This window comes from Carex rostrata, chromosome 11, assembly GCF_964058835.1.
Source record: "Carex rostrata chromosome 11, lpCarRost1.2, whole genome shotgun sequence".
Classification (NCBI taxonomy): Eukaryota; Viridiplantae; Streptophyta; class Magnoliopsida; order Poales; family Cyperaceae; genus Carex; species Carex rostrata.
In genome coordinates, this window is record NC_135928.1 from 2,879,385 (window position 1) to 2,906,361 (window position 26,977).

General features: G+C 33.8%; 2 protein-coding genes across 4 annotated transcripts; one reads left to right on the forward strand and one right to left on the reverse strand.

The window, feature by feature from the left end:
* The first annotated feature begins 11,180 nt into the window (after positions 1-11,180).
* Positions 11,181-13,075, forward strand: PUB8 (plant U-box 8). The gene has a single exon (XM_078310556.1). The coding sequence runs from the start codon at positions 11,343-11,345 to the stop codon at positions 12,441-12,443; it is 1,101 nt and encodes a 366-aa protein (XP_078166682.1). The 5' UTR covers positions 11,181-11,342; the 3' UTR covers positions 12,444-13,075.
* A 3,594-nt stretch (positions 13,076-16,669) lies between these two features.
* On the reverse strand, positions 16,670-23,818 carry LOC144561572 (putative FBD-associated F-box protein At1g61330). 3 transcript variants are annotated; one of them, XM_078310558.1, is made up of 8 exons: positions 23,687-23,818; positions 23,280-23,347; positions 22,857-22,958; positions 22,186-22,326; positions 19,703-19,831; positions 18,098-18,955; positions 17,236-17,388; positions 16,670-17,118 (listed from the first exon to the last, which is right to left on the reverse strand). In XM_078310558.1, the coding sequence occupies exons 2-8, from the start codon at positions 23,337-23,339 to the stop codon at positions 16,801-16,803; spliced, it is 1,761 nt and encodes a 586-aa protein (XP_078166684.1). In that variant the 5' UTR covers positions 23,340-23,347; positions 23,687-23,818; the 3' UTR covers positions 16,670-16,800. The 3 variants fall into 3 exon arrangements, with proteins under 3 accessions (XP_078166684.1, XP_078166685.1, XP_078166686.1); XM_078310559.1 differs by lacking the exon at positions 23,687-23,818 and adding an exon at positions 23,522-23,571; XM_078310560.1 differs by lacking the exon at positions 22,186-22,326.
* Between the last annotated feature and the right edge of the window lie 3,159 nt (positions 23,819-26,977).

Sequence of the window (26,977 nt, forward strand, 5' to 3'; positions counted from 1 at the left end):
TTATGGATTGGAGTGAGTGGCTGAGACGCTGGTTTATCTGGTTGTTTGAAAATAATATTGGGCTTTTTAGATATTAAATGGGCCTTAGTTTGGGCCAATGGGTTGAGATTTTTGGATCTCCGTACAGAGATTGAAAATTTGGCAATCCTGCTTCTTTGGGGCCGTTGAGACATTTCCGCGTGTACCCTTGCAAAATTGAAATGTTCCACATTCCTTGCAAAACTAAAAAGGTTACAGAATTGACCTACAAGCAAATATGGCGTGATTTTGACTTTTGAGATTACTGAAGGATTTAAATTTTCGATTGTGTTAGAAATTGACCTATTATTTCTTTAATAAGTTTGACTTCCAATTAAATGTAAAAAATAAAAGATGCCCATTGATTAACAACTAATTTTATTTTGTAGAAAATTAATGCATTGACATTTGACAACAGAAGCTACTGCCATAATAAATTATGACACTATGTTTATAGACTAGATAAATTTTGTCCAATTCTCTTTGAAAAAACGGGCAAACCCGATTCTAAAAAAAGATCATAATAAAGCTGAATAACTTTATGTGGGACCCCCACGTCTAGGGGTGCACAAAAATTCGAGATTCGTGATTCAATTCGAGTTCGATTCGAAAAAGTTCGGCCTAGTTCGAATTCGTGGGCGTGCGATTTATTGCCGAGTCGGAAGAGAAATTGTCAAATTGTCTATTAATTAATACTTTTGTTTCTTAAACTTAACTAGGGTAGGTCAGATTTGGCAGCGGGAGAAATTGTCAAGTTGTCTATTTAGGGTTTTGGACCATTTGGATAGACTAAAATAAAGAAAACGGAGTAGATAGTATATGATATGTATTAGAAAAATTAGATATAAATATCTGATATTTAAATATTTGTGTAAATATGGATACGAATATAATTTTATGTTTAAAGTAGCTGTACATATAATTTAATATATATTATAAAAAAAATTAAAATTCTACATAGTAATTATCGCGTCATAACGGAAAGGTTAAAAAAAAGCTATCGCAAATAGCGTAGTTATAGCGAAATCTATCCTACATAGCGTTTTTTGTTTAAAAAAAGTATATTTTATATTTCTACTAATTATCGATATTAGCTCAAATCTCATTGAGCAATAAGTAACACAAAATTAATTAAGGAATTAGAATATTCATATTGAACCAGTACAAAGTCCAAATTGTTATTCAAAATATCTCTAATAATATCATAAACTACTATCATGACATGAACTATATATATTTTTCTATTCAAATAAACCTAAGCATCATGGAATAAATTATCTATATTTTTCTATTTAAAAGAAAAATCAATCTGTACCTTGAAAAAATTTTAATTCCTTAATTATACGAATTTAATTGAATTTTTCTATTTAATTATCTATAATTTCAAAATTTTAATTATACGAATTTAATTGAATTTTTTTTTTTTTTAACTTTCTATATAATCTAGCCACTCTCAATAAATGACAAATGTTTAGTTGTAACCTAGTGGTTAAATCTCTATTTTATAGTTGAGATATCACTCACCACAATTGTGAATATTAATTTTTAGCCACTCCTATCAAAAACATTTAGTTCCGCCCTTGACTGAGGGTTTAGAGATCTATTTTGTAGTCATAAAATGTTGATTTCAAATCTTAGTGTTGCACATAGAGTATTGCCGTTATCGCTAAATTAAATATTGATTCTTAATATTTAATTTGTTTACTTACTAGAAAAAGGAAGTAATGCAAATTTATACTCTAATCCATGCAAAATATAACAGATAAAAAATTGAAGTTCATGCTGTAAAAGTTAATTAAGAAGCTGATAAATTAAAATTCTATTGTGGTTAATTAATTTGAATCGTTAACTTTTCTCTCTCTAGATCTTGTACAAATGTACTGTGTATTTTTTTTTTTTTTGGTGGGGGTAGGTGCAATCCCAGAATCATCAAACATTCAACTTTCATGATATCCGTCTTAGTGGCAGTCTTGATCTGTGCTTCTGTTCATTGGATGCGGTAATTACGGTCCATGTTAAATTGGTAATCTTTCTATTTTTGGTAGAGCATGGAGAAATAAGGAGAATTATGACTCACTTAAATATAAATAGCAGGGCAGCCTTTCCTTCTGCTGAGTCAGCTTGCCTTAAATCCCGAAATTTTTAAAAATACCATATTACAAAAAATGATAAACCAAAAGACCACGATTCCGTGAAATTTTGAAAAATAGCATGGCTGCATCCCCAAAATGCAGCCACCTTTTTTTTTTTACAGGTTAAACTGCTGCACGAGAAGACAAAAAAAAAAAAAGGTGGTCGCATCCCCTAGATGCGGCTACTATAAAAGTGGCCGCATTTTGGGGATGCGGCCATGCTATTTTTCGAATTTTCACATAATCATGGTCTTTTGGTTTATCATTTTTGAAAATATGGTATTTTTAAAAATTTCGGCCTTAAATCTGCAATCTACCAACGGTTACCCGAAATTTTTATTAATAAGAAATATATTAAAAAAATATCGAGATTAGAGAATGCTTTTGATTTTTTTCGAGATATAGAGAAAACGTTTTGATCTATCATGGCCTCTGGCCGTTATGACTTATCACGGCCAAAATTAATAATACTAATCACTATGCTTACTAATAACTAAAAAAAAAATTCCTGACCGTTATTGATAATCACAGCTAGGAATGCCAGCCATTTCATTCATCAAATGCAGCCATTTAACTTTCAAAAAAAATAAAAAATTCTGATCGTGATAGTCTATAACGACCAAATTTTTTTTTTAAAGTTAATTAATAAGTGTAAGTGTGGATATTTATATTAATTCTGATCATAATAAGCCATAACGGTCAGAAACCGTGATAGATCAAAACGTTTTCCATCTCGAAAAACATCAAAAGCGTTCTCTAATCCTAATATTTTTTTAATATATTTTCTATTAATAAAAATTTCGGAACGGTTACATGACATATCAGATCAAATCAACTTCAACTGCCACAGTCAAAAAGGACAAAAATAAAGCAGCACTCTTTGTTTGACCTGATCAGTTGCTGATAACATTTGTTCTTTTGGCAGTTTCCACTTCTCTCCAGTCGAAGAAACTGGAGAGATCCCTGTACCACTACATTATTGCTCATTTTTAGCTCCAAGTTATTTATTTCAAGTTATGATTCTCATTTAATTATGAGTTAAAGTTAAGTTTTGTTAAGTTGTATGTTATTATACTTTATTGTTGAATTAAGAAATTACAAAAGAAAGTTAGAACACAATAATTTATATCTGAAGATTTTTAAAAATAATATTATATAATTTAAAAATAAAATTAATTTGCAACAAGAGTTAGGCTGGGGTGCTATGGATAGCATAGAGGCCTCTATGCTACGGCTCAATATTCGAGTTTTCAAAATCCAAACGGTCGATCCGAACCATTCATCTTATTCTCCATATTAATATCTGCTTGGAGACCAAATTTTATATTTTTCTGAATTTGTTTACTATTTATTAAGTATTTTACAAAATTGTTGATCCAACGGTGGCTGCACAAAACAGTAAAACCGTTGGATTAGCGATTTTCAAAGTGGCTTAATAAATAGTAAAAAAATTCAGAAAATTATAAAATTTGGTCTCCAAGCAGATATTAATATGGAGAATAAGATGAACGGTTCGGATCGACCATTTGGATTTTAAAAACTTGAATATTGAGCCGTAGCACGGGAGGCCACTATGCTATCCATAGCACCCCAGCCTAACTCTTTGCAACAATATCTAATTTAGAAAGTCAAATGACAAATACATTGTCCATCACATACAAATACTAATATAAATAAGTTGTCCATCATATTAAAAGGCTAATACAAATAAGTTCTCCATCACATATTACGTAATTGAAGAAAGAAGAGGCGCGACATAAGTGATTTCTTATGTCATACTATTTTATTACACTTTATCTATATTTGATAGTATAAGTGCTGAATAAGATACATATTTCATGATTTATGCCACAACTAAATATAGCCATTAACATTAAATAAGGTACAGAGCATTTATGTAAACCAGCCAAATTGAGCTCAGTTAAACAAAAATCAAAACGAGTCGAATCGAATTGGTTCTCTAATAGTTTGATTTTTACAAATTTTTTAAGCGTCAAATATCATATATGTTGTACTTGAGCTGAGATGGATAGTTTCTAATCCTTATTAATGATCTAGATCAGCTCGTTCATAGATCGAGCCGAGCTGAACCAAATTTAAAATCGACAGATGAGAGATCGAGTCAGAACGAGCCAGTTCATTTTGAGCTCTCTTATTCATCAGTCTTTAGTTACACATGAAAGGTATTAGAAAAATAAACCATTCATGTGTAACTTGTTCGAAATTAATTTGGATTCAATTCATTAACAACTCGAGTTGAAACTAATTCGAATTTATTGACTCAGTTGTTTCACGAGTTGAATTTAAGTTACCTCCAACTCGGTTCGGAATCAACTCGATTGACTCATTGACTTGGTACACTATGTAATATTTCGTTAGCCTTTGTACTATCTAGCAATTTGATAAACTTTGTATTATTTAATTATGTATTTGCCACTGTTTCATTATATAAAGTTTTAAATTGTGTACTATTTTGATAAACTATGCACTATTTAATTTGTTAAAAAAAATTGACAAATTTTAATTTGATAAATTATGTATTATCTACGAGTTACGAGTCAATTCGAATTGAATCGAGTTATTTGCGAGTTAAATCCAAATTAAAATTTTTGACTCGAAACTGAATTAGCAAATCGGACTCAACTCAGCTCATAAGTTCACAAATTGAATCCAAAATGTCATCAATTCCGTTCATGAGCACCTAAATTAGACATCTCCTTCCCCATAGAGGAGAAGGTAATTAACCGTCTGCAAGCATGCTCCGGTCCTCTTTCAACGTGTTTGAATTTAAAAAGATTATAATATCTAGATAATTTTACTCGATCTAAACAAGATCAAAATAGATATAGATATATATATATATATATATATATATATATATATATATATATATATATATATATATGATGTATGATAGCATTAATTTCGTGTGGAATTTTATTAATGATGCGAATGACAACTTTGACTATAACATCGTTATATATTAAAAATTGCCTTCCACTAAAGCATCAGAGTCATTACATCAGTATTGATATTAATTTTAGGATCAAAATGAAAAGCTAAATCTTTTAAAGAGAGCAACTAGCGACATAATCATACATTAAGGTCCAGTAATTTATATCAATAATTTCTAAGTCCAGACTTTGAGAAGCAAACACCTTTTATAATTTCTTGATTAATATTAAACATCTAATGCCGGACTCCGGAGCCACATATATTCAGAGAAAGACACTTGAATATCCTAATTCAATTTTTTTTTTCAAAATATACTTCATTTGTCAATATATTTTAAATTATAAATGATACTTGTTAGTTAAATAGTTATGCAATTATATCATATCTTAAAAAAAATTTGTGCTCATTTTATTTCCTTAAACATCTCACTAGACAAATACGATTGGCCGTCTTGAGTTTTCTTAAAAGCTAATCAAAATTAACAGTAAATGTACTTTGAATTGGACCAATATTGTTTATGAAATTCTTAAAGATATTCAAATAACGAGTGCAGTTTAGGTTTTGATGGCCATCTGACATAATTTGGATTTGATGAACATCAGAGCCGTCCGATACGCTTTAAAATTCGTGCACACAAGTCTCAGAACAAAGTGCCTACAAATCGTGAAACGCATCGGACGGCCCTATTAGATCCAAATTTATTTCTGATGACCATCGAAGCTGCACATTTTTTTTTCCAGAGAACTGCTCGTTTTTTGTTCCCCTTTTTTTCTTTTTCTTATGTGAAGAAGAATATTCACAAGTCTCTTATCACAGTTGTTTTCACTAGAAATTATTATTTCTTGGAATTAGAATTCATTGAAATACAGTATCTCTTAGATCTACGATTCTGGATTCTTCTCTTCTCTTCTCTTCTCTTCCCTTCTTTCGTCGGTTCCTTTTTGTTTCTGCGTGGCACTGTACCAGAGCAGTTCAGGAATCAGGAGTCGATACCATATTAATTTGGGCACATTAATCTCGCCTCTGGCTTTGGCATTCGCTTCTGTATTTTCGTACGGAGAATGCTCCACGCCTCCACCACAGCAACAGCATCAGTACAGTTCTTTTTTTATATCAAACATTATTTGATTGATGGACGAAATCATAAAGAAAAAATAAAATATCTCAACTTAAATATTAAATAAATAAACAAATATTACGGTCTTCGCAGTTCATAAATCCTGACCTTACCCCTGCCTCGTGATTCGTGCAAGCCATGGCCAGAAAAGATATGAATGCCGAGTTGGAGCCTCTACAATGAAGACAGACAGATATTTTTTAAGAACAGAGAAGGACACAAGGACGCAAATATTATAATAATAAAAATCTTCGTGTGATAAATGCAAAAGTAACGGATAATATTGTGTGGTCTAGTGGCCGTTGACTTGTACATGTCCATGAATAAATGCATTAAATTAAAATAAATAATATATTTTTTTTAAATAGAGAAGCTTGGTACCTTTTCTCAGGAAAACACGCCACGCGTCTCATTGAACCTACCCCTCTTTCATTGCCTCCGGTTGAACCCGACCTACCTTGTCTTGTCTCTCCTCTCCTGTCCTTTTCCATTGTCCCCATCTACCATGATTTTCTTTAGATTATGGTTACTTAATTGTTAATTAGAAAGCACTTGCAAAACAGTATTAATCCACGTAGAAAAATTGGAACCACGTTACTTCAAATGTAAAGAATAAACTTCTATAAATAATTCATTTATGTTTGGAGTTTTTATTACTGAATATTTATATGAGTGAGGCAAATACGCATACTACGGATTAATCTATGCTACGATTTATATTTTTTTTTAAGTTCAAATAATTGATCCGAATAGTTAAATATAATACTTAGAGTAGAACTAGAGTGTTCTTAAGTTCATCAACCTCTTTGGTGAACTCAAGTCTAAAATCCGTCAAATTGGTTTCAAATTACAAATTCAAACTGTTGAGACCCGCCTATATTATAAAGAGAGGGTTCAAATGCCTTCATGTTTTTGTGCCTCCATCTCTCTCTATCGTTTTCAAAGTTCAAATAGTCGATCCGAACCGCTCAACCTAGCTTCCATACTAAAATATGTTTGGAGACCAAATTTTATATTTTTAGGAATTTTTTTACTATTTTTTTAGATAGGTACAAAATCAGTAAATCTGAACCATCTAAAAACAGTATTTTTGTACCTATCTAAAAAAATAGTAAAAAAATTCCTAAAAATATAAAATTTGGTCTCCAAACATATTTTAGTATGGAGGTTAGGTTGAGCGGTTTGGATCGACTGTTTGAACTTTGAAAATGTTGGAGAGAGATGGAGGCACAAAAACATGGAGACATTTGAACCCTCCTCTATTATAAATGTTGCGTCTACATGTGAAAATTTTAAATATTCCAATTAATTTAGTATAAAGTCAAACGGTCAAAATTAGAAACTTAAATTAATTTTGATGCATTCATTTTTTGAACGTTTTTTGACCGCTTGACTTTATACTAAATTAATTCAAATATTTAAAATTTTCACACGTAGACGCATCATTTGTAAGGTAGACGGATTTTAACGATTCATATTTATTATTTGAAATCAATTTAACAGATTTTAGACTTAGTTCACCAAAAAACTTGATAAATTTAAAAACGCCCTAGATCTCTACTCATAATACTTATATCAAAATATATATGTACGAATTTTCTATCTAAAAATATAGTAATAAAATTATAAAAAAAATATAAAATTTGATCTACAAGTATAATTCTATAATAAAAATCATGCTAAATGATTTAAATGACTTTTTGAACTTCAAAAATAAAAAAATGAGTCCATATTACGGACATTGTGAAATACGTATATTACCATAGCCTCCCTTCTTTTTTTTTTAATGTTCAGCTACAGATTTGTTCCAAAATAAATGATTTATGTGTTAATGCTCAATAAGTTGGAAATTTTTTATCTATAGAAATTATTAAATTCATACATACAGAAACAAAAAGAGTACTTCGTTTCCACCAAATATAGAAAGATCTTACTCAATGAGTCCGATCAAAATATATGGATCAAATTCAATGGTTCAGAACCATCAATATATATATATATATATATATAGAGAGAGAGAGAGAGAGAGAGAGATGGGCTATGGTGCATTGCAATGCATGAACCCCCTTATGCATTGCACTATAAATCACGGATTTAAAGTCCAAACGACCGATCCGAACCTTTCATCTTGTTCATCATATTAATATGTGCTTGGCGACCAAATTTTACATTTTTTGGAATTTTTTTAATATTTATTAAGCAATTTTGAAAGTCGCTGATCTGATGGTCCAGAAAATTTTACTGTTCACACCAAAACAGCAATTTTCAAAAATGCTTAATAAATAGTAAAAAAATTCCAAAAAATATAAAATTTGGTCTCCAAGCACATTTCAATATGGATTAAACATCTAACGGTTCGGATCGGTCGTTTGGGCTTTAAATCTGTGATTTATAGTGCAATGCATAAGGGGGTTCATGCATTGCAATGCACCATAGCCCATCTCTCTCTCTCTCTCTCTCTATATATATATATATATTTGAACAGTTGAGAAGAAGAAATGCAAGTGCCACATTTCATCGGATCCTAAGTGGATTGGTCTCAATGATGAAGATCCAAATATATATATTTTTTTTTGTAAATTTGGTAGAAAAGAAGAATCGATAGCTGTCACATTTAATCAATTCAAAATTAGATCTTCATCGAGGCTGATCCATTTTAAACTTGATTTTCTGTGGCATCTATATTCTAGATGTTCCCATCAATGTCCATTTTTAATAATTTGCATAGATATATTTTTTCCCAATAAGTCAATATACTAAAATATTACACCACATGATTTAATCTTGTTTTTCATTTCTTTTTTTTTAGGAAAAATAAGAATACATATAGTGATGAACAGAGTAAATCAGTTCAAATTTTGAACTAAAGACCTGTCACAAAATACCAAACTATGACTCAATAACTTTTGAGTCTGCAAAAAACTTTAAAAAAAAATAGTGAAATGAGATGAATAAAATGTAAAAGAAACAAAAAAGGAAAGAAATTAACACAATCAAAATAAAAAAGAACAGTCATCAGATTAGTGCAATAAGCCAATAATGACCATTCCATCCGAACTTCTTCTAACATTGTAAGAAGTATGAGTACATTTTCAAATAATAATAGTGTTAACACTTATTATTAATTATCTAAATAGAAACCTTTTATTAATTATCTAAATAATAAATGAGGAGGGTTCAAATTCTTCGAGTCTTTCATACTTCATTATGGCTCACATTATTTATCTATGTTTTCAAAGTTCAAACAGTTGATTTGAACCATTCAACATGATTTTCATATTAAAATGTGTTTGCAAACTAAATTTTATATTTTTTTGAAATGATTTTACTATTTTTTAGATAGATACAAAATTACTATTTTTGAATGGTCTACAATTTATGAAAAATAATGATTTTTCATGTATTTAAAATATAGTAAACAATTTTCAAAAAATAAAAAATTGATCTCAGACATATTATAATGATCATGTTGAACAGTTCGAATTGACTGTTTGGACTCTAAAAACATAAATAAATGATACGGGATACGATGAAGCACAAAAGACACAAGCCATTTGAACCCTCCACGATGATAAATTATCATTAGCATCTTTTATTAAATTCCTCATTATTTCTACACAATAGATTGTTAAGCTCCTTTTATTTATTTTTCTCCTGATTTTTCCAGCTCTCTTATTTACACGAGGACAAAAAAAAAAAAAAAAAAAAATCCAAATTCAATGTTAAATACATTTGTGAAGCAATTACTATCTTTTTAAATTGAATCATGTATAGGAGTAAAACATATATAACTTTGTGAAAGAATAATAATTTATATAGTTAATAAAAATAATTAGTTTATATAAGAAGTAACAAAAATCTTGCTTGAATGTAATATTTGGTTTTGTCATCCGAATGTACATTACACCCTGCAAAAACTGTCTTGCTAAGTTGCTAACAATCGCCTATGATATAAGAAGTAACAAATTAGCACGCTTTGATTCGTCAGTACAGATTTTAATATGCGGAATAATAAAAAAACACGAATCCTGTACATATTTAAATTTATACATGGTTCACACTTAGTAAAAAAATAAATAAAGGAATTATATTTAATATAATAAAGTATGTTCAATATATCCTGACAAGCAACTGTACATAAATTCTAAATTTGTATGTATTTGTTACTGAACAAATAAAATAAATGAAATGAATTCACATTAAATATATTTTATTTACTATGTCTACTATATAAATTTACACGTGTATAAAAATTACAATTCTGACTTATTTTTTAGTATTAAAATTCATACTGGTCAGTACACACACAAATACAATGATTTGATGCCTCATTTTTTTATCCCTACTAAATTAACTTTTAGAAATATATTCGGCGTCATATTCCAGAGAAATCAATCTCAAGTCAAAAGTAGATACCAAAAATAATAATAAAGAATATTTTAGTTAAGAGGCATGCACAGGAACTTAACAGTAAAAAACATTATTGGGCTAATCTTAAAATAGTCTCTATTATTGGGATACCGTACAATTATACGAAGCAAAATGAAAATCCTCGTGCGGCGGAGGTCAAGATCTTCTTATTCTCACCCATGCTCTCCACCCACCGTACACCCCCTATTTTCTAGTCCCAGTAATCAACCGCAAGTCCACGACGACAGACCCACTCGCCATTCTCAAATCTCTCCAGTTGATATTATATAATCAGACTATCCTGCTTAATAATCTCTGTTCATTTCTAATCTGACGGTCTAAATATCATGTGATTATTGCTGATTTCTAGAAGATAAGATATCAGGTGTGATCTGACGGTTGAGATTTGAAATGGACTCGGAGTCTCGCAATGTATAGTTCTGCTTGTAATATTATTAGAAGAGAGGAGATTTGAAATCTTCATTTTTAACATTCAATTTCAAAACAAAAATCCTTTATAAAATGAGAAGAAAAAAAAAATACATAATTCAGTCCCACACGCTTTCTTCCCTCAGCTCCCCCCAATTCAAAGAGAAACCGTTTCCCTACCTCCCCCCCCTCTCTCTCTTAAACTCTCTTTCCTCTCCAGTGAGGAAGTGTCTCTGCCCGTCCAGCGCTCAGAAACGAAGAGAGGAGGAAAGCCATAAGATATGGAAGTGGAGTTATCCGACGACTTCCGGTGCCCGATATCACTGGAGGTGATGACGGACCCGGTTATCCTCACCTCCGGTCACACCTTCGACCGCGCCTCCATCCAGCGTTGGCTTGACTCCGGTAACCGCACCTGCCCGGTGACCAACCTCCCTTTACCTCCTTCGCCTCCTCTAATCCCAAACCACGCTCTCCGTCGCCTTATCCGCTCTCACTCTACAACTTTTTGTCCCTCTAATTCACAGCCATGCCACTCCTCCTCTCCACCCGATCCACTTTCCCTTGTGTCCAGTCCCCATACCCTCTCCAGCTTTTACCGTTGTGTCAAATCCAGCGCTCAATTTCGTCATCTGGCCACTGAATCGGGCGCCGTGTCAGTACTCCTGCGCCACGTGGCTTCATCTGGCGAGTCCCAAGAGATTTCCTTGCGGGCCCTGCTGAGGTTGAGCCTTGATGGAGATGACATGCGGGTGGGTTTGGTCGTTGACGGGGCAGTTGATGCGCTCGCTGTGGTGTTATCGCAAGGAGGGGCCACACCCTCAGCTGCTGCTGTAGCTGCCACAGTTCTGACAAGCCTCGCCATAGTAGACGTCAACAAGTGCTCAATTGGGGCTCACCCGTCAGTGTTCCCTGCGCTGATATGGCTGTTGTCTTGTGGTCCTGATCGTCAGTGCATGCGTGAAGCGGCCACAGCTTTATATGAGCTGTGCAAGTTCCCAGCAAACAGGAGGCGTGCAGTCCGGGCTGGGGCAGTACTGGGTCTGGTCAAATTCGGCATGGCTGGGTCAGAGAGGGCAATTGAGGTTATGGGTCAATTGGCAAAGACCCAAGAAGGGAAGGCTGAGATGAGAAAGGTTGAATCTTTTGTAAGGTGGTTGGTATCTGTTGTGAAAAATGGAAGCACAAGAGGGGCTGAGAATGCATTGCTGGTTCTGAATTTGGTGTGTTCGGATTGCGAGGATACATCGATGGAGGCAGTAAAGGAGGGGGCTGTGGAGGCTTCTCTAGATTGGGTCGGGTGTGACAAGGGAAAGATCGGGAAAAATGCAGCTTCTCTGGTCAGAACGTTACAGGATTTTCAATTGGGCTGCTTCAGGTGATGTTTTCGGAATTTTGTGGAGTTTTGGTTAGCAACTGATTTTGCATGAGTTCAATTTGGACACTGAGAATTGGATAATGTTTGGTAGGTGTAGATGGGTTAATGATGGGGCATTAGATTTTGGCTTAGGTTATAAACTTGGGTAGAATCTAGTGGCTATGGAAATAAGTTTGATACCTCTATGGTGTTTTGGGAAAGATTACAACTATTAGGAGAACCAGTTTAGATGGTATAATCAGTGCCTTATCATTGATTTATCTTCACAGATCATAGAACTGTGATATCCAGTGATCACATTGAACTAAGTGCAACATTCAGTGGCTTGAGGGTGAAAATTTTTAGACTTTGGAGAACAAGGACTGCTGTACAAAGGGAACAAGAGAAAAAAAAAAAAAAAAAAAGATGCACAGAGAATTTTTTTAGTTTTTGTTTTGTTTTGTGGGGTTTTTTTCTTTGTTATTCTGAGAGCAGGGTGGGTGTGTTGGCCTGTAGAAGTGTAAAATTGGGTGAGAAAATAACTAGTAGTTTCTGTTCATACAGCAAAAATGTTGTTATTTCTTTATATTGCTGTGCTATATAATAGATGCTCAGATGTGAAAACCAATCAAAAAGTATCTTCAAGCTACGCGAATACATTCTTTCCAGGGCCTGTTTCATAAATTACAAAAAATATTAGGTTTGACATAAAATTGACCTCACCATGGGTCCTTGGTTGCACAATATAGCTTTTAATTAAGTTGTCCCTTTGTGTTTTCAATGGCTCAGTTAGATATTTTTCTCATTTACCAATGACTGTTTTTATAACTTACATGGCTGAGGACCTGCTGTTAGTCTAATAGCACTGAATGTTATGTTTTAAAGTTTAGGCAAATAAGCTATTTTTGATATTTTTTTCAGAAAAGTTAGACATTGTTTTCTTAATCAAAAGCCTTCTTCCAGGGGCAAGAACCAGCATTCTAAGATGTTGAATTCCCCATTATTCGCTTATCTAAATTCTCAGGATGTTGAATTCCCCATTATTGTCTTATCTAAACTCTCTCAAGCGTATTTCTGATCTAAACTCTAGCTGTAACATCTCCGTTGTGAAACCTCTGATACTACTGAGGAAAGGAGCTGTATCCAAAAGAGGTCAATTGGAAAGAACATCATATTTTGATAATACGCACAACTCTACTTGCTCCATTTTCTGGGAAAAATCTATGTGGTTTGTTTGGTAATCCTACTATCTAGCATTTTCATTCAGAAACATATACTGCAATCCTGATTGAATTCAGGACCATCAGATTGTAATGATTGAATTTGAGTGAGTGGCTAATCCTATAACGGCTCCGATGAGCTTTGCAAACAATGGAAGGTGGAGATAGAGGAAGGTGTAACAAGAAAGAGAAGACCCACAAACAAAGTAAACCCTAGCGCTGCAACTCTCCTCTTTTCTTTAAACCCAGATATTCCTTCTCTCCCAAATTCCAAGCCTTTTCCATGTGAACAGGAGGTGTGAGGTCTGGCTGTGCCAGATCTGGTAAAAAATTTAGCGTAGCTGGGTCCAAGAAAATGATCGAGGTTCTAAATCTGTCAGCCAAGAGGCAGAATTGGAAGGCTCTGATGAGAAAGGTGAACTCTTTCGTGAGGTGGTTGGTATCTGTTGCATGAAAGGGAAGCGTATGAGGTGCCAAGAATGTGCTGCTAGTTCCAAATTTGGTTTGCGGGGAACTCGAGGGTGACGGCAATGATGGCCATAAAGGAGGGTCTTTGGAGGTTCGTTTCGATTTTGGTAGGTATCTAGAAGAAAAAGATTAGGAAGAGTGTGGTTTCTCTAATCAGAACTTTGCAGGATTTTCAACTGGGCTGCTTTTGTTGATGTTTGTAGCAATTGATTTTTCACATGTTCGGTTTGGTAACTAAATTCAACCTATTTCAGTAGATGTAGATGATGGGTTAATAATGTGCATTGGATTAAAATTCTTAGGTTATAAATATTGGAAGAAGAATTAATAGTGGGGGCACCAATGAGTTCAAATTTGAACTAGTGCTTTTTGGAAAAAAAAAAAAAAAATACAACTATTAGGGATAAAAATAGATGTAGTTGGTACTTGGTACAGTCAGTGCCTTATCATTGTCTTTTATATTAGTGATCGAAGTTATACTTGAGTATAAAATTTTGTGGCTCATAATAGTGAAGAATATAGAGGCATAAAGGAAGGTTGATCTCTTTTCGTTCTTTTTTTTTTTGTTTTTTGTTTTTTTGCTTTTTTTAATCTGGATAGAATCTCATGTGCGTTTTCATATAAAGCATAATATTGGTAAGAAATAACTAGTAGCTTCTGTGCATATGGAAAAAGAACCGTCTATGAGCAGCAATACTTTAATTGCCTGCGCACTAGATGCTCAAATGGGAAATTTGACAAGATGGGGGAACCAATTAAAACACATATTTGGTCTTAGTCAAATTCATGTGTTTTTATTTTTCAATACTTATTTAAGAGATAGAGAAAAAAATATTAGGTGGCTATTGAATTGACTTTTTCATAGGTTGCATATTATGGCCTTTTAAGTCGCCGTTTGGGGGCATTTAATTTTCAATTCGGAATCCCAGACTTTAATGGTTCGATGAGGTCTTTGATTTGGTAATATTTAATGTCAAAGGCTGATTCACACTTAAAGACCTCATAATATTTAATGTCAAAGGCTGATTCACATTTTTTAAATTTGGTAATATTTAATGTCAATGGCTCGATGAGGTCTTTGCGTCGAAATAAAAACCCTAATTGTCAATTTTCAACAATCAATTTGAAGAGCCAAGCATTCCGCTTTAACCACTTTGACTTTATAAATTGTGTTTTGTCATAGCAATATTCGTTTAATAATTCCTATTGAAGTGGGGTTTTGTAGATATAGCAAAATATTTGTGTGATTTATCAATATCATTCAGAATAATATTTGGTGGTTATCTTTAATTTAGGCTCATACTAGTTATAAGAGCTAAATGAAGGTATTATTTGTTCATATTAGTTACCGAAGCTTTTGTTTTATCTTTTAAGAACTCAGGAATAAAATAAAATTAGCAAACCATTACTCTTTATTTGACAAGGACAATTTTTTGGAAAAATAAAATAGAGGTCAAGTCCTTTTTTTGTATTTAAAAAACCAAGTTACGTCAGTGAGCCAAAATACTATATTATTTATCATGATAACATTATTATAATTGTTTTGATTTTTTTTTTTTTTAACTTGGTATGGATTTGTAAATCAATACAAATTAATTATAAGCATGAAATTGTCATGATTTATCGACCTTTTTTTTTTTTTTTTTTGCCGTTAAAGCGATATAAACTAAAATGTGATTATGTGATACCTCACCATTAAACACTATTTTTTACTTTAATTTACAATGACTTGAGATGGTGATTGAGACAGATCTATAGCCATCTAAAACTAAAACCTTCATTTCCTGAATACAGATTGTTGATGAATACAACTAGTTGGACCAAGTCATTTTTTTTTGGAAAGCAACTAGTTGTGCGGTTGTACCAAGTCAAATGAAAGATAAAGGCAATTGTTTGGTAGTAGCATCTGTGATCACTGATATTGATATACAATTTGGTAGACTCCAAAAAAGGAGCTGATCCAAACAAAACAAACATCACATTTTAGTGTTCCACATACTCCAACCTGCACCTTTTTAGGAAACCAAACCTCTCTTGGAGACTTGGAGTTAGGTAATTCTTTAAATAATGGGCTAAAATTAAATTATTTTAGTTTAGCACATATTTGATAATATTATAGGATTAGGGGGGGGGGGGGGAACCTAATTGTGAGTTTTAAGTGTAGAATCAGGTAGATAAAGTTGCACTTTGTTCGTTTAATGATATTAATTATACAAGATTATTAAGATTATTGCAAGAACCAATTATTTTATAACTAATTATGATTAACTAACTTTAAAATCAATTAAAATTAGTTAAGTTATAACTAAGACAATAACAATTTGTAACATAAGTAATTTAACTAAAAATAAAGGATTTCACTGGACTGCTGTAAATTTTTGTGTGTTTGCTGGTTCCTTGTAAAATTCACCACCAGTGAGAAACAGACTCAAGAAAAAAAAAAAATATAAAGAAGCTGAAGTATCAAGCTCTCTGCAATTAAGAAGACTTAATTTGATTGGTACAATAAATGGTATTAAGTTCCCTTTCTTGGCAATTCATAATTAAAAAACTTAATCACGAATTTTCAATACTAGATTAAAATAATATAATGTTCTTCAGTCTTACAGTTTGCCCCTCAAAGAAGCTACAGCCAACATCAGCTATTGAACACTAAATACAACATAGAATTAACTTGTACACTCTAAATTTCAATCAACAAGAGTTGCGAAATAAATTTAAAGGTTGTTGGTCATTGGATCTAAATGGCAGAGAATACATTATTTGCATTCGCTCGTCCTTTCTCATATAGGTAGAGTTTATAGCAGCATCCCTATAACACTCAGTTCTGGTTTCAATTATCATATTATTAAGAGCAATGGCATTTTCAAGAATATATTCAACCAGCTCAATCTGATCCCTTGAGCAAGTGAAATCTTGGATTCCCACAAATTTGAGGTGATGATGTGACGAGTTCGGCAGCCTCCGAAGCTCTTCTATTCCAGAATATGGATGGTTGACAAAACCAATTAGCTGCACCAAATAAAACCAAATCTATTTATTCACCACACTTCAATAGTGTTCAACTTTTATTTGATTAAAGCATGCCTTAAAAAAAATTAATACTAGTGGAGATATATTGGTACTTACTTTAAGAAAAAAACTCTCCAGCAAAGGAGCAACATCCAATAAAGCTGCAAATGAAAGAACATCACCAGCATAGGGTCCGCGAGTTGCACACAAATCAATCTGCACTCTTTTCAGGCTCTGAAATCTTCCTAGGCAATTTGGCAACGCATCCATCTAACACAAATCAAATATGAAAATTTATGAAACAAATCTGTAACTATGTTTTGTATCTAATAGATGCTTACTTTAGATCAACGCTGACTGAATTCGGGGTTAAAGAAGACATTTATGGTCTAATTCGGAGTGTGCACTTACACTGAAATTCTCTAATTATTGTTGTCATTTAATCTAAAAGTGGAGCGGCAAAAATAGAAAACTCACAGATAAAAGCAAAAATAGAAATCCATTGATAAGTACCCCAAGCACCGCACTTTCCCCTTCAAATCCAAATAAAATTTCCCAACTTCACCTCACCATTGATGTTTGTGGTGCAGATTAATCTAAATTTATGTGATACTCACAAAAAAATAAACAAAAATGCTATCTGCTCTTTTCTACTATTCCGAAGGTATATAACTATAGATTTAAAATTTATCAATTCTGTCTTGTATTGAATTTATTTTGCTAAGAGGTGATGTAAATTTCTCCTCTTCTATTTTCCCACATTTGAGGTTTTTGTTAATTCATGGCAAACTTGTTCGATTTTTCAAATTTTACTTGATTTTTTTCAATTTCAGTGCTCTTCTTCTAAAAACATATTCCGAAAAATGAATCAGCCATATACCAATGCAGGGGCACATGACCATACTAGAAAGTTACATCACCCCTTAGCACTCTAAGCACAATTTGAAAAAGAGAAAACAGTAATGTTCTAGTATCTCACCTCTATACCCTCAGTCTTCCAAACCAAGGTTTGTACTCCAGGAATGGATCTAGGAAGCACTCTAAGCACAAACTCGCCAACGCGAGAATCGAAATTACCACATTGTATGGAAGCATATCTGACCTTTTGCAAAGGCTGAGTGAACACAACTTTAGTATCGTTAGTCCCTCCGAACTCAAACCTTTCAAGGTTAGCTGCAGAGATTTCTATTCTTTTCACTTCATGGCATCCTGTGAGGGACAGGAACCTCAGATGGCTCAGAGATTCAGAAATCACCAACTTTTCAAATTTAAAAAGTATGCAGAGACATAAACGCTCAAGCAACAAACAATTCTTCAGCAGATCTTGGAGTTCATCTGCCACAATGTCGTACACTGAAAACAGGTCAAGCCTTTTAAGGTGTGTGAACCCAGTAAACCCAGGTGGTATCCTTAAAGAAACAAACTTGAGGTAGAGTTCCTCCAAGACCGACTTTGATCCATTTCGTGTGTCAAAGAGATAAGTAGGAAAGCAATACGGCCTCTCAGGAGATAATAGTAGAGAGAGAGATTTGGCACGTGAAGTGAATGCAAATCTAACGCAAGTGTTGATAGCACTACTGGCGCGTTGGTCGAGTAAGGCTCTGAGGACTATTCTCTTAACTCCACTGCCTCTATGTTGTTTTAAGACGGAGAGCATGCCCTGGATCAAATCTATCTTCATTTGTTCAGTTCTTTTATTGTTTACAGGAAACATGGCCCGACTGGTGAAATAAAGATCAGGATGGCATGTCCATATGCGCCTCAGCTTGGTTGATAGAATGCTCGTTCTAACAGCATCTCTAAGCGGTAAACGCGAAAGAATCGAACCCAAGATTTCCTGAAAATTGTAGATCAAATAATTCAAAATATTAGCAGAACAATGATAATTTTATTTTTACCCATCCTCGGTTCCCAAGGCACACTGAGTTAATATTATGGAGTGCATACAGTATTAATGGTTCCAGACCTGATCAAGACCCCAACTGGACCTGACATTAAATGGGTCGAGTTAGTTTATGTTACCGACCCATGACCTAGACCCGACCTGGAGTAAACAAAAGGATGGTTTGACACTAAATCTAGAGCCCAATCATTTTTAAATAGAGGTCTTGGTAAGGTTGTACGAGGACACAACCAAACCTGGTACCTACTATAAAGATAATCAAGTAGGGGTGCAAACGGATCGGATAGTGGTAAAACCATATCCGTATCCATTTTTATTTTCCGGATACGGATACGGATACGGATCGGATATTAGACGGATACGGATCGGATATTAACCGGATACGGATACGGATATCCGCTTTTTATAATATAGAATAACATAAATTTTTTCATAATACATATTAAATTATATAATATATCTACTATTCGGATACGGATAATTACAATTCAAAACCATATCCGTATCCATATCCGTACGGATATTCGGACATCAGATATCCGTATTAAATTTTCAGATACGGAGTCGGATACGGTCGGATAATATCCAACCCGTTTGCACCCCTATAATCAAGTGTATGTGAGAAAGTGGTCCCAAAACAAAACTACTGATATTATTCAACTATTACACACACACCCATACCTCAGGAAGATCATTAAGTTCGGTCTTTCTCAGCATTCCTCTTTCATAATCAATCACTTTATCATATCTTTCATTTGTTGGTGCCTTCTCATGTCTTTCATCTGTTGCTATTATTGTGTTTCTCCGAGCCTGCAACAGAACATTTGAAAAAAAAAAGAGATTAATTTTTATCCATTTCGATATATGCTACTAGACAATTAATTTTCAAAGCCACAGGCACCTAACAAGTAAGATGCATTTCAAAATTTAACTGCTTATAGACTGTACAGTGCGCAGGAGGGCAGTTAGCCTATAATTATCTAACATACACCCTAGATGACATGGTATGCAACAATTTTAACTCATTGTAAAATATATATGCATACCAGTTAACTAAATTCATCAATGATTTCATGTAAAATAAAAGGAGCTGCTCAAATTTGACCCAACCCAAAAACCTTCTACCCATCAGAGCTGTACCCCATAGAAATGAAAATTTAACAAATCTGCTTGTTGAAAACCCAAGGCCCAAACTTGGAAGAATGCAAGGGAAAACCAAATGAAAACCTAACCAAACTCCAAATTTGAACCTGCATGACAAAAAATCTAAACAGAAACCTGACATTAACTACACCCGATCCTAACATAAATTAATAAGAAATCAATAGAAACCAGAAACTATTTATTTTTTCACAACGAGCTGACCCGACTGAAACTCAAACCAGTCCATTGTGAAACAAGACACAACATAAGCCGGTTATTATAGATCCAACAACGGAGGCCAAATTAGTACCTACCTCTAAAAAAATACTCAATCAAATGAAAAAAACACAAGTCGCTGGCAAACAGATTTCCGAGACAGTGAGTGGAAGTTTTTCCAGGCAGAATTTCAGAAAAATGGGTCGAAAAAGAATGGAAGATAAGCACATAGGATAGGGGAAATTCACAAAGGGGAAGTGTCTCTAGTTGCCACGTAACAAAGAAAATTCTAGTGGCTATTTGTAGAGTTTGTTTTCAACTAGCTGAATGAGGGTAGAAAGTGGTACTGGAGGATATCCATACGGAGCATGAAAGGAAAGGCCAAATATTTCTCGGTCCATTTCATTATTTCCTTTTTCAATTACTGAGCATGTTGCTATGATCCTGGACCAGTTGCTTAAGAACCGATCAGTATATTACCTCTTAGAAACCCAATCATATTTTTTTGTTAAATTACCATGAAATATTAGGAAATTGCATTTCCACAATCAATATTTGCGCAATGATTGTCACTCAAAATGGAAAAGATGTATACAGTCCAAGTACTCTTGCATTGCTCAACACTGATTGCAATAATATCATGGAAAATAAATCGTTTTCGCTTACCATTTAGTAAAACAAAACAAAATTATAATTAAACCCTGCAGCATTCCCTGAACTGTGGAACTGCACCCATACATCCTCAAGAGAAATGTATTTCTGGTAACTATGGACTCATCAACTCTTTTTCTTTTTTTTTTGTAGTAGGCTTTGCCTACTAAATTTTATTGATTCAATTAAAAAAGTACAGACAGTTAGGAAGGAACAAAAAGAAAAAAAAAAAAAAATCAAGCAATACATAGAAAATAGGATAGAAGTTCCTCCGAAGAATTATCCTGATTATCCTGTTGTTCTATGATGAAACCAGGAGAGAAGGATCGTTTTCTTGTCTTCCCATCAAACAAAATGACCGCTACGCACAAAAAAAACCGCAACCCATTGTGTAGCCACAAAAGCACTCAGTGTGCTCAACAAATGACTCAATGCATCAGATAACACAATGACCCGCCGTAGTAAGCATCTATCAGCCACATGAGACCCGCAACCTACATAGAACACAACCCGCCACAGTGATTTGAAGGAGATGAGCCGCCACCCAATTGGACCCGCTACATGAAACATGGGGGTCAAAGTATGGCTATAAAAGATCTCAAAGGGAAGAATAGAGGGCTGACAGGAGTTTTTGTATCAATGTGGACGGAGTTCAGAATTTCAGATCTGAACATAATTACATAATGGATGACCGGATTAGACAGACTACAAGAGACTAACCCATTTACTGCAGTAGACAGACCCTCGACTTGAAGGGAACGGTTGGAGTGGAAAAATAAGAAGGAAAACGGAAGGTTGTTGCTTGTATTTTAAAAAGAGGAGGAATGGAAAGAGATCCTGGGAAGGGAAGTGAATACTGGTGAGGAGGGGAGGGGGAAGGGAGAAAGAGGGAGGGAAGATGGAGGGGAAGCGGGAGGAGAGAAGGGTGGCGGGGGAGGCCCCAGAGAATTTCAATTTTTTTTTAGCAATGGACTATTCAATTTATAGGGTGGGGGTATAGAACAAAACCCGACCTAACCCAGTAGCACCTCTACATAAAACTACTTTCGAGTGCATATCCAAAGTAGAGTACACGGCTTATGATACTGCAGGTGACAGACCGAAAATTGTACTAGAACAAATTAAAATTACGTTTAAATCAATTAAATGTTTACCTCAGGGAGATCTTTAAGTTGCATCCTCGTAAGATTTCTCCTTTTATAAACAATAATTTTTTCATGTCCCTTGTCTGTTGACAATGTTTTCATTCCCGCATCCTGCCCTTTGTCTGTTGATATTGTTCTTATTCTTGCATTCTGCAACAAAATATTTCAGAAGAAAAATCAGTCCTTATACCTTATGGGTGATACTTTTGGAACTAAGAGCACATTGCATACTTTGAAATTTGTTTAGTTGATGTACGCCCCACAATCAGTCATTTTACATATAGTCTTCTGTCTATATTTTAGTTGCACTTTGTCCAATTAATCTCCAAAACCACCTAAATTAAGGCCCAAACCTCAAGACCACCTGGCAACTATCCGACCATTTACAAGTATGGTATGGGTACCTACTAAACCGGACCTGTCTATTGTAAAAAGAGGATCCATAGCTACTTCTAATAGCTGTAACCCCAGAGCTGCATTGAGAAACAACCAACTGTAAGTTAAATGGTACTTAAGGGTATGGGGTAAACCAAAAAACTGATCTGACTTGGTTCACCTCTAGGAAAATATAATTTCTGTGTAGACAATGAAAAAAGAGATAAAATGACATGAACTGAGTGATTGCATGGGTAGGCACAAAATTATCCCAAAGTACATGAACGTTATGAGCAATTGTATACCTCATCAAGAACATTGAGTTGCTTCTTTCTATGCTTTCTTCTTTCATAAACAATGATTTTTTCATCTCTTTCATCAGTTGACAACATTGTTATTTTCCCAGCCTACAAGAGATAGTCATATTAGATATCCTCTTCTACATTGCATGTGAAATCTTTACAACTAAGATGTGCCAATTATGATCATTACCAAACTTGAAATTTCAAAATGCATTTTAACATTATTAATTTCAATTATGTTATAGGATGTCTGATGATTAACTCAGGACCTAGTTGATTGGGAACGAAATATTCATCAGCCAAATATTAGCGAGAACCACAACAGAGACTAGAATCAATAGGTAAACTGGTAAAGCATGTACTGCACTAAACCGATTTTACTTGACTTATAAAATCCATAAGTGCAATTCTTCTTCCCACTCATACCTCAGCAACACCAAATGGATGCTTTGCTCTTTTTCTTCTGTAAACAATTGCTTCAGCCATTTCTCAATCTACATACAGAGAACTCAATAAATCAGCATAAATAAAGCAAATTGTGAACTTATAAGTATTAAAATTAAAATTACAGAAGTGAAAGTCGCCTCTTTTGGGGATCCCTTGTTAAATTAAAAAGGAGGCGACATTGAAAAAGTATAAAACAAAAATAAGAATTTTAAAATAATCACCAAAAATTCCCGGTGATCCGCAACAAAGTCCTAAACTTCTAATACTGAAAAATTGAAAGCAAAATAATCAAGCTAGTTTCCCCTCTCCAGTGAGAATGGGTCAGTAAAATAAGTACCAAGTATCACTAGCTAAAAGAAAATGAAGAAAAGAGAGAGGGGAAAAACCTAAATCAAGGAAGAAGAGATAATCTTGATCTCTACAGGGAGTGAGAGAGAGAGAGAGAGTTGTAGTCTGACGACTGAGTAGAGAATTACGAGTCTGCCAGACTAGAAAGTACCATTGTAAGTACACGTTTGCGCAACGTTTGGACTTCGGAATCCGCATCCTCAGAGATAACAGAACCGTCCGATTAGAATTCCGGCAAATCCGGCCCAAAAATGCTGGGGATGGTAACGGATCGCATTATTCAAAGATCAGTATCCGTTACTGAGGGACAATTATGGAATTCAGATCGTTCTTTTTAATCTTTGGTACGAATCTTGCAACGAACTCGTATTTATAATAAATACTGAATTTCTTCTGAACTGGCTGAAATTAAATCCCGAGTGTTTTGAACCGGACCGGACGTCGATTCGGTAAAGCTCCGATTTGACGGTTCACTGGTCGGTTCACACCAAATTGAGTATAGCGCTACAAACGAATCCAACCATATCAAACTTATCTCAAATTGAGTTTGAATTTGAATAAGATTCGAACCGAGCTGATTTTTTTTGTTTCAGAATAAACTTGAATCGAACGAATTAATTGTGATTTTTTTAATCGAATTAAAGTCAATCGAATTACGAACTACAGATTTTTTTGGCAGCCAATCATAGTTTATGCATTAGTTTTCTTCATGCGGAACAAAATTCATGCGGTTTCCTTTTATCTTTTATGAATTCACACTGATGAATTATAGGCCAGTTCAAAATTTCCAGAAATAAATTTGCTGCAATCCTCCATGAGTGAATAGTAATCCTACAATCCCTCCTTTTTCGAATCCAACCATCGATTTTTTTAGAACGAATCTCAAAACAACTTTTTTCAGAACTTTTATGTACACACATCTCGAAACAATTCAATGACTGGATTCAAAAAAGGAGGGATTGTAGGATTACAATTCACTCGTGGAGGATTGCAGCACATTTATTTTCAAAATTCCCTTACCTTTTACAATGCTGGATTGATTAAAATCATGGCATGAATCTAATCAAATGAAACTTATTTCCATTGTTAATTTGTTAGGTTGTTGAAGCATTTTCTATTATAAGTTACCGTTATATTAACAATTTTAAGCTATAATATAAGTTTGGTTCCTGCATTATTAAATATTGATGGTTGAAGCCATTAGTTGCATTATTTGAGATTCAAATCTAAGAGGAGGGTTTCAATGCCTCATGTTTTTCATACCTCATTATACCTCATATTTTATATCTTTGTTTTCAAAGTTCAAATTGTTGATCCGAACCGCTCAATATGATATGTATGCTAAAATATGTCTAGGGATTAAATTTTATAATTTTTGAAAATTTTTTACTATTTTTTTTAGGTAGGTACAAAATCATTGTTTTTGTACCGTTAAAAAAAATGATTTTCAACCCATCTTAAAAAATAGTAAATTTTTTTAAAAAATTATAAAATTTCATCTTCAACTATATTTTAGTATGGATATTATGTTGAATGGTTCGGATTGACAATTTAGACTTTAAAAACGAAGATATAAAATATGAGGTATGATGAGATATAAAGGGCATGAGGCATTGGAACCCTCCTCTCGAATCTAAATAGTTCATAAACTAATTTCGAACGAATTATACCCAGATTGAATTTGAGTTTGAGTTTAAATAAGATTCGAGCCGAACTTATTTAATTTATATTAGAACTAACTAATTTCGAATCAAATTAATTACTAACTTTTTTCGAATCAAATTCAAATTGAATCACGAAGTACAAACTTTTTGTGCAACCCTACTCGGGTACATGAGGGATACCGACCCGGATTCAAACCTCAAAATTCTGCTGATGTTTGTCGGACTTGGATAGCAAAAAGAGTAAAGGCAAGGAGTGGAGGTTAGGATCTCTGAGGTAACTCAAATTTTGAATTTGGATTCCGACTGTTCAATCGGAATCGGATCATTCACACGGGAGGAGAGGAATTCGTATCCTTTGAGATATCTCAAACCATGAGAGTGTTTTCTTTTTTTTGGAAAATCTCAACTGTTCAAATACCTTCTGCACGAATCTCAAAGCACACATAATACTGGCCCCTGTGCTATCTCCGAAGTGGAATTCGGATCCCATAAAATAACGCATTTTTTTAGTTTTGATTCAAACTATCCGAGATGCTTTAACACAAATTTTAAAAAATCCAAACCCTTCAAATAATATTGCCTCCTGTGTTATTCCCAAATAGACACCGGTACGTCTAAACAAAAATTAGGTCACTTTAGGCAGGAGCGGAATTAGAATGTAAAATGTAAAAAGTAAAAAGTAAAAATATATAATCTGAGAAGGTGTAATTTGAATCTAAAAACTCTCACAACTCAATAAACAACTTTAACCACTAGGCTATAAGAAAATACTTATTATTTTACAAGAGAGGTCAAGTTATATAACAACTTAAGAGATCAGAAATTTTAATAAACATAATTAAAAAAAAATTAAAATAAAAATTATAAGAATGACTTGGTCATTATTGATCTACACTAAGATCCGTCCGACTTCAGGCAATCCGTGTATGTCTAAACTCAAAAATTAAGTTATTTTAGAAGATCCGGACCCGAATAGGCACGGTACACGTTGGTCACGCAGAAGTTGAGATATCACAGAGGATACACACCGGAATTCGTATCCTCTGAGATATCTCAAACTTTGTGTTACTTTATGGAAAATCCCAACCGTTTAAATACGTTCTGCACGAATCTCAAATCACACATAATACTGACCCCCTACATCACCCCCGAATAGGCACCGGACACGTCGATCACGCAAAAGTTGAGATATCTGAGAGGATACGCACTCTACGCACCAGGGGTATGCAACAGGCCCTGAACTATATCCAAAATTTACAGGCTATACAACAGACCCGAACCAAGCCCATTTATAATGCATCCGTAGATCGTTTAATTAATGAGGGAGACGGCAAAGCAAGGCCGTTTATTTTACCGTCTCTATTAACTATTATCCAGTATATTATTCTTGTTCTTACACAATATAGTAATATACACTTAAATCTGAAAAGGTCCCTCGTGATGAAATAATGTTCACACCTTATTTATGAAAACATGATGTATGAATGACATTTTTTTATGTATATGTTTTGTTTAATTATCTAAATTAAATTTGTGTTCTCGGATATTTTTCAATGATACACATGATACGGCTTGGCTACTATGCATCCGTATCCGATTTATTTGCATCCCTAAATTTGAAATACATTTACTAAATCTCACATACAATCTTTAACTATTTATCAA